General features: G+C 36.2%; 1 protein-coding gene across 1 annotated transcript in view; it reads left to right on the top strand.

The window, feature by feature from the left end:
- Window positions 1–14,091, top strand: part of pappaa (pregnancy-associated plasma protein A, pappalysin 1a) — a 101,543-nt gene that overhangs the window by 36,394 nt on the left and 51,058 nt on the right. The window contains exons 8-10 of the mRNA XM_014986355.2: window positions 6,422–6,550; window positions 6,667–6,758; window positions 9,265–9,461. Of these exons, the coding sequence (XP_014841841.2) occupies window positions 6,422–6,550; window positions 6,667–6,758; window positions 9,265–9,461 (418 nt within the window). The remainder of the gene's footprint in view (window positions 1–6,421; window positions 6,551–6,666; window positions 6,759–9,264; window positions 9,462–14,091) is intronic.

The following is a 14,091-nucleotide window of genomic DNA, read 5'->3' as shown; positions in this document are numbered from 1 at the left end:
GTTAGATGTTTAAAGCTTATAGCCTAACTCTTCTTTAAATGTCTCCACAATTTTATCCTTGGCCTCTTTAATGTATCCCTTGGTCTTTGTGATATTGTTTCTTCACTACCTTTACCAACAAAAATCACACATACAAGTATGCGTATGTAAGAACGAGTTGACTTTTGTAGACAGTCCATCAAGGAACAACTATAGAAACACATCCAACAATAACTGTGCAAGGTACCCTGGCTTAGTGATCAACTCGAGCACCCAGATAAAACCCAGGCCTTGGGATAGCATTTAAATTTACAAACACATTCCCCATCTCAATTTTGATTTATAAACCTCTTAGCTATGAAGCAATAGTACCAACTTTGACTTCGCAGTGCAACTCAACTCTTTTTTTTTTTAATTAAAAGTGTTGTATCCAGATCACAGAGTAAAGGGAAATCAGACTTTAACCCACTGTATTTTACCTAACTCTTCTCAACTACATGTTTATTTTTAGAAAATGATGGGCGTACCCGGTGAGAAATTTCTTAAAGACATATCTATCATCTGGGTCCAGCTTCTGAAAATTTTTCGGTTGACCACACAGAGAGTTAATTCTTCCTGCAAAATGTTTCCCTGGGATTCGAAGCAGTGGATGAGGGGTAAGGGGAACTGACCTCTTGCTGTCAATCCATTGGTCTTCATCTAAGCCGAAGCAAACAACAGGAGGAACGGCTAACATCTTGGCTCCTGTGGCCCCATCAATGAGTGGTGGTTTGTTTGGAATGGCCAACGGCTGGGAGGTCAGGGTGACAGAGTAAATTATGGTGCAGAGTTTGAAGGGTAAAGAGGAGACACTGAGTGGGTGGTTGTATCAGTTGGGGGTAAATTATTGCTTGGCTTGGGAAGGGGATAGGGGTGAATGGGAATGGATGATGAAGGAGACATAAAGGGGTCAAGAAAGTATAAGGAGAGAGACCTCCCAGGCAAAAAAAGGGACACAGGACAGCTCTTACACCTTCACATCTACGCTCAAATCTTTCACATAATGTGCCCCATCCATCAATTTAGAGACTGAATATATTTTCTTAAAACTAGACCTGGTGACTTTAGGGGCAAAGACATTGAACAATTGGTTAGTATGCCTTCCCCTTATTTTGTCCTAATGGTGGGATTATGGCAGGAGCTATGTCTAACAATTTGTTCCGGAAGTTTTTAAAACTCTGTTCACCCTTTTAATTGTTCAAGCCTTCTAATTATATTCATTAGATCACTGTTTCTGTTTACCCTTTTAGGGTAAAAATGTGAGGAAACATGTAGATTGCTTTTGGGAAAGCAAAATTGGAGTCCCTTTATTGTTGGCTTTAAAGTCCACCTACCACCACGTAAATATGAGTGATTTTTCATTTGTACTGGCTCAGCTGAGGTAAAACCCAGTCATTTGCAGGAACCTGCTGACTATTAAGAGAGAACCTTCACCTGTTGCTTCCACTGCATCGCCAATAGATTTTATTGTCTGCTTTATTTTAAAAGCCCCTACAATTTTCAAAATAGATCATGCACGTCTCATTTGTATGCACTGATTGTAATTCAATCATATTGCTAAGAATTATGCCTTTCTTAATTGTAACTATGAGGCTTGGAGAGCAAGCAGAACTAGAACTTGTAGAATCTGATCACAATGTCCCATGTAATTAAAAGAAACCACTGGTATCATTTTCCATCCTCCTTTATATAGAGATATTGATTTTGCTTTAAATTGTATCTTTATCTTGTATCAGGCTTCTGAAGAATAAAGTAAACAGTATAACTATGTTTAATGTAGATCATATCACGGGCTGCGTAGAACATCTTTGGATTTCAAAGATATTATTAGCATCAGTAAGCAAACCTATCAGAAGGACTTGGACATGAGGTTTAAATTATTCAGGGTTCAAGAAAGATTAATATTTTTCAGAAAACAGTGTGTTTCTGTCACAAAAATTAGTGTTATTTCGACCCTACACCATTTACTCTCTCTACTCTCATAATTATCTTTTATACCAGTTTGCCTCTTGATAAATTATACTGATTATGCATCAATTTGTACCAGTCCTGGGGACATTTTGCACCCACAAGACAACTGATGATTTAAAGCAATGTTCTATTATGTACTCATGGTTTTACGGTAATAAAATTGGGGTTGGTGACTCATAGGATTTTATGTATCAGCAAGTGCCACTCCAAGTTTTTTTTTTTTTTTGGTTTCATTACCAGTCCTAGCCTGTCATATTTCACAGATATTGACTATCTCTAAAGTGTTCAATCCAAAGATATGAATGCTAAAAATTAGACAAAAAAAATTACCTCTAGTTAAACATGAAATTGGACAATTTTTCTGGGTTTTCCTACTTGTTAATCAAAATATTTAACTACCAGTGACAGTTAAGCTGATGCCCTCAGGTGTAATACATAGAAATAAAATGGTCCGTTTACAGCTATGAAATCTAAAGTTATATAAAATACTACACTCCTGTTATAATGCCAGATTTTTGTGATAAACCATATTTATCAGCTATTGTTCAGAATTAACCAACATATTCAAACTCAGGTTGTGCAGGATTAAACAGATTACTTCTGATTAATCCCAGTCCAACAGCAAAATTCAAGAAACTGCCAGGTTCTGTGCAGTGCATGTGAAAACAACATTGTAGCTTCTTCGCTGGAAGCTTTTGCTAGTGAAGAAGTATAGCCAAGTCCAAATAAATTTTGCTACCCTCCATTTGAAGTCTCTAAAATATGTTTTGGTCCTGTGAGTTAGTTTATTCTTTTTGCAAAAGGTATTCACATTACCAAAGAACTCTACACCTACAGGAAAGCATGTTTGTAAAAGTACCATGCTTCGAAGCTGGTTTTCCTGAGCCTGAAGGGGTGGGGCTTGTCAATATGAAGAGAATTATGAACTGTTCTAAAAACTGTTGGGATAAAACCTTCAGACATCCGCTAATAAACTCAAGATGAAGAGAAATGTCATAACGCATAGCACTGACACATTTATTAAAAATAACCAAAGAATGACTTAACAAGATTACAGTTTTACAATGGCCCAGCCAGAGTTTACAGTAGACCTGAGTTCATTTCACAATCTGTTTGATGATCTGAAGAGGCCTGTGCACAGGCAATCTTTGCAATCTGACAAATGTAGATTGTTTTTAAGCAAATACTGAATACATGGACTGCACCACAGCCAACTCTCAATAGCTGAAAGCCATGAAAAATACCATATATATCTTAAGATGATAATATAATATGCACAGTGGAAACCATCTTAGCACTACCACAGAAATTAATATCTAGAGTTTTCCTTATTACCACTTTTGTGGGTACAGCCAATCAGTTCCAAAGAACATGTATGGTACTCATGGATTGGCTGCCTTCCTAAAGCTTTTCTCCCTCCAACACACATGATTTAATTTGAATGGTCATTAAGAAACTTCTGGAGAACTTGGTGACAGACTTGGGGAACAAAGTTAATCCGTGGAATCAAGTGTGTTGAGGAAGCTCCCAAAGAACAAGGATTGAAAATAAAAAAACAAAACCTGTGGGATTAGGAGGAATTCCAGGGAAAAAAACAAAACAAAAAAAAAAACTAGTGATGAAATTTGTTGTGACACTGTGATCATATGCTAATTATTGTCCTTTTATAGCATATCAGATGTATATGTCACATTGAATTACAGACATAAAGAGACACTTTCTTCATTCTATGTTGTGTAAAATAACGTCATATCGATGCTATTCAAAAATTATATCAAATCATTATATTATTTAGCTGATATTTATTAATACCATCTATGTAAGGAGCTCTATGGAAAGATGAACTCACAGAGCTCTGTTACATCTGTTCCATTTCTGCTTTTTCATTCTTAGCTGCTGAAAGCGGCAACACTTTACATCACCAGTTGCAGTTGGGTCAGAGGGAACCAAGCACGCACCTAATTGAAAACAGGTTGAATCACACATTGAGTAGTTATCTCGCTCTGAGGGACAGCACTTTGACCCTTCCCAACACAGGGGCAATATGACACACAGTCATGGGGTATATGATCAGTGCACTGCAAAACATGGAAATCCTGGAGATAAGGTTGAGTAGATGTTTTTGTGAACTATACCGGTTACTTTGTTATGGCATTCCATGTATTCCTTTCCTACCAGTTTCTAACACCCTGCTGAGGGATACTGGATTGCTTTTGGGGCCTCTTTGCACAGCCTGCATCTGGGATCTTGCCCAGTGTGGTATATCTGGGCCTCTATTGCTCTGGTCCTTTAATATCTGGTCCTGCGCTGTCATGATCAGTTCTTTTGCATTGTTCTTCAGACCTGTCATATCTTGTGATTGGCCACTTCTGTTAGACTGAGCCGTGAGTGCTCTCACAGAGCCGAGTAGAGATCTCAAGCTTGACAGGTGGTCCAGTGTAGTATTGTTGTAAGAGAGTGCGTGTCAGAAGACTATTGAGCAAGTGTGGGTGAGATTTAAACACACCTGCCTCAAATTATTGTTCATTCACATAGATATGTGCGCTCAGCTCATTCTCACTGTGCACACAGATTGGTTACTGCACGCTCAAGTTGGTGGCATTAACAATGGCAGAAAGAGAAAAGAAACAGTTGAAGCTTCAGATTTATTTTACAGTTGTAGACCAAAAATGGGGCAAAGCATCATTTAACATGAACTACTGAATAAACACTGAAGTGCTTTGAACAAATTGAAATCATTAAATGTAATAAATATAAAACAACAAATACATGAGGAATGATCTCATGTTCAGCCACTTCCATGTGTCCTGCTTAAAAATGATTTGCTTTTAACAGCTGTTAATCTAAAAATATGTAATGTTTGAAACAGTTACGCAGACTTTGAGGACTGACTTTTGGTTTTCCAAATTTTCTCAGTTGCTTTGGTGCATTACTCACTTCATTATTAACATTTGCACAACTGTTCATGCATTTATTAAAACAGTTAGTGCAGACTCCAAAACCTAGTTAATCTGCAAAAGTGAGTCAGTTGTTCAGAATCGATAGCTCATTCCTCAAAAACAAGAGTTCATGTTAATGAAAGTGCTGAAATCATGTTCATGTAAAAAAATATATATATATTTATATCTCCTATGTTTTGCTTTTTAATCTTCACACAAAGAAGGAAGTAAGTTAGCCAGAATGTTAATAATGGGAACCTATTGTCAATAACCTAAATACAACAATTTTAAAACTGTTCTTCAACAAAACAAATGTGTTCTTGTACAAAGTAACTGAGATGAGAAATTTTAGGCTTCCCATATTGTTATGTAGATGAGGTTTTGTAGGAAACCTTTTGTTCTGCCTGTGTTTGAGAGGCTTCTGCTTTTCTAAAAATCAAAAATGCTGAGGGCTCATCAAAGTTTATGACTTTCCTGTACACCACTCAAACACTTCCTTGGTTTAACTGCTGACTTTGGCCTAGAGTTTGATGAGTCAGAGTGACTTGGCATCAGTATTTGCTCCTGGTGGTAAATTGCATTTACACTGAGGATTATATAGCTGTATTGGGAATAGTGGTTTAAACTTATGTTTATTTGTTAAGGTCTGGGGACAAGAGTTGGCTGACGTTCTTTTGTCTATGTTATCCATTACCGCATTTGAGGGTGTGTGTTTGTGTTTTTCTACTAGGAACATACTACATATCCTAATGATACATACAATGATATTCCTTTGAGGATTTTAGTATTTTTGACTAATTGCCACTGCATTGATGGCATTGATGGCGGAATTGTCAAAGTAAGTCAATGATACTTAATGGTCCACATGAAGTAATCTATGACAAGCCCAGTGGACTCATTTACTCATTTACTGATGACTTCCCCACCCATTTACCAGTGTTTAAAACACACATAACAGATAGTAGCTGTGATTATAACAGTTAATTATGACCCCATCCTTCTGTGCACTAAATAACATAAAATCACACTTTTTGTCTCAACTTCTTCATAGTGCCAACTTAGTCTAGCTAAACAAAATGTTTTACAGGAACTACTTGTATTTTTGTCCTTGTAGTTTTATTTGATTATATATATATCTATATATCTATATCTATATCTATATATATATATATATATATATATATATATATATATATATATATATATATATATATATATAAATAAAATGGAACAGTACTCTGTTATTTGCCATTGATCTTATATCCTAATACACTTTGATAAGTGAGCAAAAGAAAAATGGGTTGTATCTCGGGATGTGCAGTCTTTTCAGCATGTGAGCATCTTTGTTGGCTGAAGTTATAACATGAAGAAATCTCACTATGAAACAGAGCATCTGTGCTATTATCTGATTTCCTCCCCCCCCGCACTCGATTTATTTTTGATTACTTGGAAATATGAATTCTCTGTGATTTTAGTTTTCACTTTCTGTGTAGAGACGTGGTACTGCATGTCCCATACACCTACCAGATACAGACGGTCTCCCATGTGGGCATGAGTGAGCCCTCTCCGCCTCTGGTGCATGAACTTGGGGGTCCCTATTGTGGAGATGGACGAATCCAGAGGTAAGGGCTGGAGTAAAAGATATCATATTTTAAATGGATCGAATACACTGTTAATTGAAATGATACATAAAAATCTCATTGATAACGTTTTAAGCACAGTTTCTATTTTATTTTAGTTTCAAGGGAGAGGAATGTGATGATATGAACTCTGTGAATGGGGACGGCTGTTCCAGTCAGTGCAAGGAAGAGCCCTTTTTTAATTGCGTTGGTAAGTCTTGTGAATTAAGTTATTTTAAAAAATAACATTTGCAATGATGCTGATGCCAATGATGGTAAATAGCTATATTTCCACCCAAATGTCATTCAAATTTTGAGCACACTTTTAAAATGTTGCAAAAAAGGAAGAAAATGTCCATCTGCTGGTTTTGAAGCAAATCAACCTGACAACACAGAGTTAATTTTATCAGATATTTATGTTACGCATTACTATAACCATCATTCTCAAAAATAAAATCAAAAATGGTTTACATCCCTGCTGGTATTTGCACAATTCTTTGCACTATTTTTATTCATTTTAAAAGACATTTCTGCTGTCGATGCACATCTGTTTTTCTGTACTGCACTAATATACTTTGTTGTTAATAGTCTGTTTTCCTTTTATTGTTAGGCTCACAGCCACATTATATATATATATATATATATATATATATATATATATATATATATATATATATATATATATATATATATAAAACATCATCCTACTCTCAGTTGCACATCCCTTGGCCAGTATTTTTATGCTATAGAATACCATATTATTATTATTATTATTATTATTATTATTATTGTTGTTGTTGTTGTTAATTGTGGGGGTTTTGTATATTTTTAACACTTTGATCTTTTCTGTGAAGTTATCTTGATGCTGCTGGTAAACCTGAATTTCCCCACATTTTGACAATAAAGACTAGTTTTGCTTTTACTGCTAACTCCACTGTTTTTTCAAAGTTTACATTTAGTCAAATCTAGCTTAGCTTAAATACTTAACAAAACTAACAGCCAATAATGTTTAATGCAATATTGTGTCTATAGTTTGATTTTCAGCTTGTAACCGCCCTTCTCCCTCCTCCTGGAGGTCTTTCCTTCTCGTTGATGCACTCAGTCACCTTCCTCCTCTTCTATTATCTGTTTATTGTATCCTTCTTCACATCCAAATACAATATCAATGTATCCTTCCTTTCCTGAACTTGTTACTCCTCTCTCTTCAGCTCACACATTGCCCTTTGTTCCTGCACTTTTCATCAGACACTATTTGAACTTCCTCTTGTCTCGCTCTCTCTTCTTGCCTACTTATTTGCCTGTTTCTGCTTAGTGAGTGGCAGAAAGCTCTTCTATATGCCCCCTCAGTAGCCCCTCGTTTCACCGTTGCCAGAGCACAAAACTGACTTGAGCTTTTGGCCGTGCTGGAGATGGCTGGAATTTCAAGGAGGAGGACCCGGCCAACTTGGCACAGAATACCGCCTTTCCCCCTAACTGGAACCCCACCGGCTGACGCTGCTTTAGCTTAGACCACTGGGGCCCAGGCAACCTTCCTGCTTCACTCCCCTTTCCTCCAATACACAGGCTTTCAGTTCCAGACCCTAACACCGGGTGGGATGTCTGGAAAAAATACTGCTGTATCTTTCTTTTGCCTCTTGACTTTGTCTGCACCGCTTCTTCCTTCCTCCTCTTGTGTTGGTCTTTCGTGATTTCATTTACTTATGCTCTCCCTTACATTCTTCTTTGCTCCCTTTTCAAGACCCTAACATACACTTGGATTCCCAAGTACATCTAAATTCACCCTTCCCTTCCTCCTCTTCTCATCTTCCTTTTTGATAAAGCAATACCACAGGTGATGCGTTATTAGGTTTTTGTGTTACTGCTCTTTGCGGTCAGACATAAGAGTTGGAAAGGGATGGAAGATGTCCAGTAAACTTACCTCAGAATGTCAAAGTTGTGAATTCTGGAAATATTTGAAGTTGCAAACTTTTGTTGAAAATCATGGAAATTGATTGGAACATTGGGGAATTACAGAAATGTATTTATTTTTTAATTGTCCTATCCAAAAACAAATATAAACCTTTGTTTTTTTCATATGCATACATCAAAGTAATATCATATATGAAATGTATTTACCCAATGATGTAATTCAGTTTCCTTCATGTAGCCCCAAAATTCAAATATGCACTTAAATGTGGTCTTACTTGTAAAGGTTTCTAGAAATAATCTGCACGTGACTGAAAACCAAAAGTGTAACATAACATAAAATAACTTATCGTGTGGCCATACACAATAGTATGCTATAAATTTTACTATATTTATGCACTATATAAAGCAGGACCACAGCACAGACAAAATCCATACTTTACTCATGTGGAGGTGCATAATGTTCCACAAAATGTTCTTCATTTCGTCATGTTTAAATATATTTTTTTATTTTTTTAAATAAAAAAAAAAAATATTTAAAAAGATATATTTTTTTAAATAAAAATGCAGCCATACATGGTAAGATAAGTAGCAGTGCAATAGTGTTGACATAAATACTGAAAACACTTGAAAATAGGTAAAAAAAAACAAAAAAAAAAACAGGAAATGTCATGGTCTGGAGTTAGTTTTTGCAGGTTTGTTTTGACAAAGAACGTGGCTGACAAAAAAATAAAATCTTGATTGGTACTGTAAAAAATGGTATTTACAATTAAAAACGTGTTTTAAATGTACATTTCCTGTATCCTTCTCAGAGGAGCCAAGCATGTGCTACTACTATGATGGCGATGGGGTGTGCGAGGACTTCGAGCGAGAAACGGGTGTGAGAGACTGTGGCCTCTATACACCCAGTGGTTTCTTAGACCAGTGGGCTTCCCATGTTAATGTCTCCCATGAAGAAAAGCCATATTGCTCTGGGGATGTGGCTGCTGGGTATCCTGCTGTTACTAAGGTCAGTTCATACAGAAAAATGTGCAAGATTAAATTCTTTATCAATGTCACACTACCTCAGTGTAATGAACATTCTCAACAACATAAAAGTGGTCAAGGTAACGCGTCATAAAATAAGCTACAATCAGTTAAAAACTGTTCTAGGACAAAGTAAAACAATTGTTAAAATCCAGAACAATTGGGCAGCACCTCCTGTAATGGCTGCAGCCTTAAGCACCATCTACCTTTGTCTTTGGATGGGCTGTACAGAAACAAATTTCATTTTGCTTCTGTACAATGACAGAAAAGACTGATTATGATTCTGAGGTCATCCGGTCTTACAGTGTTCAGGTATTTTGTCTATGTCACACAATCACACACATACCACAAAGGGAAGTGACATGCCTCCACATCTTAAAATTTACCAAATTGATTTCTTGAACAATGTAAAAGATTCTTATCTTGACATCTATTGTGGTGTGTGGTTGATCACTTATTTTCTTTTTAATTTAATATCCACATTCCCATCTGCATAGATCTTATACAATATTTTCATTTGGAGAAAAAAAAAAAGTACCATTTTCTTGTATCTGACATCTACCTGCTACATTCTTCCCAGGATGTGTGGAAATAGTTTTGCTCTAACGGGTGGTAATTTCTCATAACTAAACTAACCTGAAAATCGACTATTCTTCAATCAATTCCATTAGAAAACGTGAATCAACAGAACAACTATTTGATCTCTTGTGTGATGTACTTCCTAGACCAAATCAAGCCCTCAATTTTACAAGGCAACAACAAGTTTGTCTATATCTAAGGGCAGCAGATAGCCTTTAGCACTCAATTTAAGTTTTCAGAAACCTGATATAGGTTTTGAAAGCTATTTTATTTTGTGCATTTGGATGATTCTTAGTTAAAATCAATACAAATAATGGAAATATATGTGATTAAATCCAAGTAATCTAGAGGAGAATAAGCAAAACTAAATGTGATCTACAGTTTTATTGAGAATATGAAGTGCTATGCCAGAGTTGTGCCTGCCAAAACAGTTTTGCTGTGCTGATGTAAACAGTTTATTTTAATTAGTTTGAAAGCAGTTAGTATGGTGGGACAAAATGACTGGCTGCATTGAGTTGGGGTCATCAAAATAAAATGGTAAGAAGTGAGATTTAATGGCCATGGCTGAGGTTATTTTCTAAATTGTATTTCTTTTATGCAACATATTTATCTAAATAGACTTTTTTGCGTATATGACGTTTTAACTCAGACATAAGTCTTCAGATAACTTCATTGGTCCTCCAGCTCCACCTGGTAAACATGTGACCAAGATATTGGTGCCCTTCTACTGAAAGTTAGCAAAACTGTTCTCTCAGCTTAGACAAAACACACATTGTTGCCAAATATCTCTATCTCTTTTCTATTTGATAAGTGCATTTTTCAAATGGGCTCCTTATGTGAGTGCAGTCATCTGAACTGCTTTGCACCGTATTGCAGATTAGATCAGCCTTTCTCATGACATAAAGATGTCTGGGTTAAACTCTGCACCGTGGCCAATAGAAAATAACATTCCAACTGTTTTTTTGTGGTTTTGATATGAGTAAGAATAACTTTATCATAACAACAGCGCATTTTCTACACACACGAGGTAAATCCCTAATAAGCATTCTATAAGGAGAATAGTATTAAGCCCCAACACAACTTTGTGAATTAGATTAACAGTCTGGTGATGCAGCAGACACCACCATATGCATAAACAGTCCAATACAAGTGGACTTTGCCAAATTTGATCTCTCTAAGGGAATGAGCACCGAAACCCAAACTATAACATTCTGTGCCCAAGTACCTTAGATAAAATATGAAGCTACAGATGCTAATAAATTAGAAGCCGTGTGGGAGCCGAACGAGTTGGCTATCTGGAAAGAGCTGACATCTTCCTAAGAATTGAGCAAGGACTGCAGGAGGGTTAAAAAAAGAGAAAGGCCTTCCGAATAAAGTTTTGAATCTTTTTTATAGAGTCATGAAAATATTTGTATATGAGTCAAAGTCTGTGTGCGAATTAAGACAAAATAATGAGAAAACCTGGACAAGTAATATTAAAGCCTGATTTATAGGCTTCGCTCTTTGGTAATCAAGCTTGTACAATTACATAGTCATACAGAAATATGTGTTCAAGCATACATACAGTCCCTGTCCTGCTTCCATACAGGTTTATAAGGTAAATCCATATGGGACTGAAATCTACTATTTTTGTCGCTCTAAAACAGTACATAATGTTTCTCCACTACTTTTCTGCAACATGCTTTAGGGGAGCTACAGTCGAGATCTGGCCCTCACAATTTACTTTGGTGTGTTTATAATTATCTGCATGTGTGTGGGCACGTTTTCTCATATTCTTGGGTTCATCAGTCAATAGTCCACTATGCTTGTGGGGTACAACAGTTTATTAGGACTAAAATGGCCCCTAAATTTTAAAAGGTTGTTTATGGGTTATTAGGACTTAGGTTTTAGGGTTGCTGTTGTTAAATGGTTGGTAAAGAGCTTGATCATGCATAACAAGAGTAGACAAAAGTAAAAGAATGTATAGTGCAAAAACCTTACTTATACATATGTGTGTGGAGGAGCTTGTGAAAGTGGGGAGTCTGCATTTGCATTCAAACACCAAGATTAAACATCAAACCGAGTGATTTCTCTAGAGAATGCTACTGCCCTCACAATCTCTCAATGGAGCTTTAATTATACATTAGCAACAGAAGGGATAAGCCTTAAATGCTGTCACACAAAAGGCAAGTCATATGTAAAATTAAGCTACCTTGGAATTTCAAAAACACATATAAGAGGCACAATAGGGAGTGGGATAGTTAGACATTATCATTAACTGGCCTAGTTATGTTTCAAATAGCAAAAACATTAATAGTTTGTATTCGAGACAGAATACAACTAGGGACTGCTGCAGGGAGATATTTTTCTATACTATTTCTTCTCCAGCTAGATATTCAGGTACATGAATGAGATACTTGCACACAACTTGAATCACACTCTAAAATGAGAAAGAGAGAGAGGAATACTAACAAACACAGAAGCTTAAACAGTCACTGACATTATGCTTCAAGAGGGCAGCAAGGTCAGCTTTTCTGGCACTTGCTGTCCTTCCTAACATTCCCTGCAAACCACAAAATCCTCATCAACCATTTGGCACTGACATAAGCATGTGTTTAGATTAAAAAGAGACCTCTGAAATGGTGTCTTTTTGTCTTTTTCACTATAAAATATTGTAGAAATACAATAAAAAAAACATCCTCTGCTCATAGTGAGACATTATTAAATATACAAAGTTTTTACAATGTTTTGTTGAACATGTCATTAAGGACCCATTTTTGTAACATTGCACACACTTCAGTCCTTATGTGAAAGCTACTTATGTTTTTCCTGATGAGACTGACAGACAAACTGCATCTACTCATCAGCTTGAAAAGATCAGTTTGCACAGTTTGCCACTGAGGTTGTCTATCCTCAGCTTCAGCACAATGGGACGGTGAGCTTTGGTAGGTATGGGTGGCTCTGGGTGCAAGAACATTACCTCACACACCGTGAGCTTACCAGCGTTCCAGTAAACCATGGGATGGTGCTTGGAAACTCATACTTTCTTCTCTCTGTTTCTCTTTTCTCCTTGCCACAAATGTCTCACAGATGCTCACAACTGTTTACCGAGTGCAGGCTCTAAATGTGTATGTACGCCTTCATCAGAGAAAGAATGAGAACTAGCAAAGACAAAAAGAGAAAAAAAAATATTTGAAAGTAATACGGTGTACTTTCAATTACTAAATAATCATTCTAATTTGGCTTTTCATCAACGAAAGAAAAGCAATTTGAAGTTAATGATAAGTTATGAAAAGGTAGGTGTTTTCTTTCAGTTTCCATACTTTGAAACTAGGCGCACATCAGTCAAGGTTTTGTGACCACTGTTAATTGTCAAATTTTTATAAAGCTGAATTCTCTTTAAGAAATGTTATTGACACTCTGTCGATACTGAGAATGCTAATTCTGGCTTTTACTATTGTTGTAACATAAATGATTGATTAGCATTGCAAATTCTTAAATGTAGGCTCTTTGTGTATTCCCTAGATAATATAGACCCAAATCTTAAGTCTGACATTTCAAAAAGACTGGTAATGTTCCCAAATCAAGCACATGTCATGGCACACAGAGCTAAAAGCTCCAGTGGAAAATAAAACAACAAATAAACAGAACAACAACGAGCAACTTCCTGGCATTTATTAAAGTCAGCTCTTGATCAATAAGTCTGTCAGTTAGGTGAATCATTCCCAAGATCATTTCGTGGCTGCTGTGTTCTAGAAACTAGCTTAGTACTTGACCTTAATAGTTGTGACACAACCAAATCAAGAATTAGACAATAAACAACGAAAGATTATTTTATCTACGCTTCAGATTGAATAGCTGTGGAAAATCAGTACCAGGTGATATTTTAGGTAAACTAATCTTTGTCTCTAATTTCTGGACCAATATCTCATTTCTGGAGTTAAAGACAATTCTTGTATTGAAAATGTTCTCATAATTTTAAATATTCTCATAATTTTCTTCTTTAAAAGACTTTCAGCACATTTGGACCATCTCTGAAGAAGTTTCTCACTCAG

This window comes from Poecilia mexicana, unplaced genomic scaffold (genome assembly GCF_051168715.1).
Source record: "Poecilia mexicana isolate PSO_F unplaced genomic scaffold, ASM5116871v1 scaffold_12, whole genome shotgun sequence".
Lineage (NCBI taxonomy): Eukaryota > Metazoa > Chordata > Actinopteri > Cyprinodontiformes > Poeciliidae > Poecilia > Poecilia mexicana.
The sequence above is the reverse complement of the archived record's forward strand: the minus strand, read 5'-3'. Positions and strand labels throughout refer to the sequence as shown.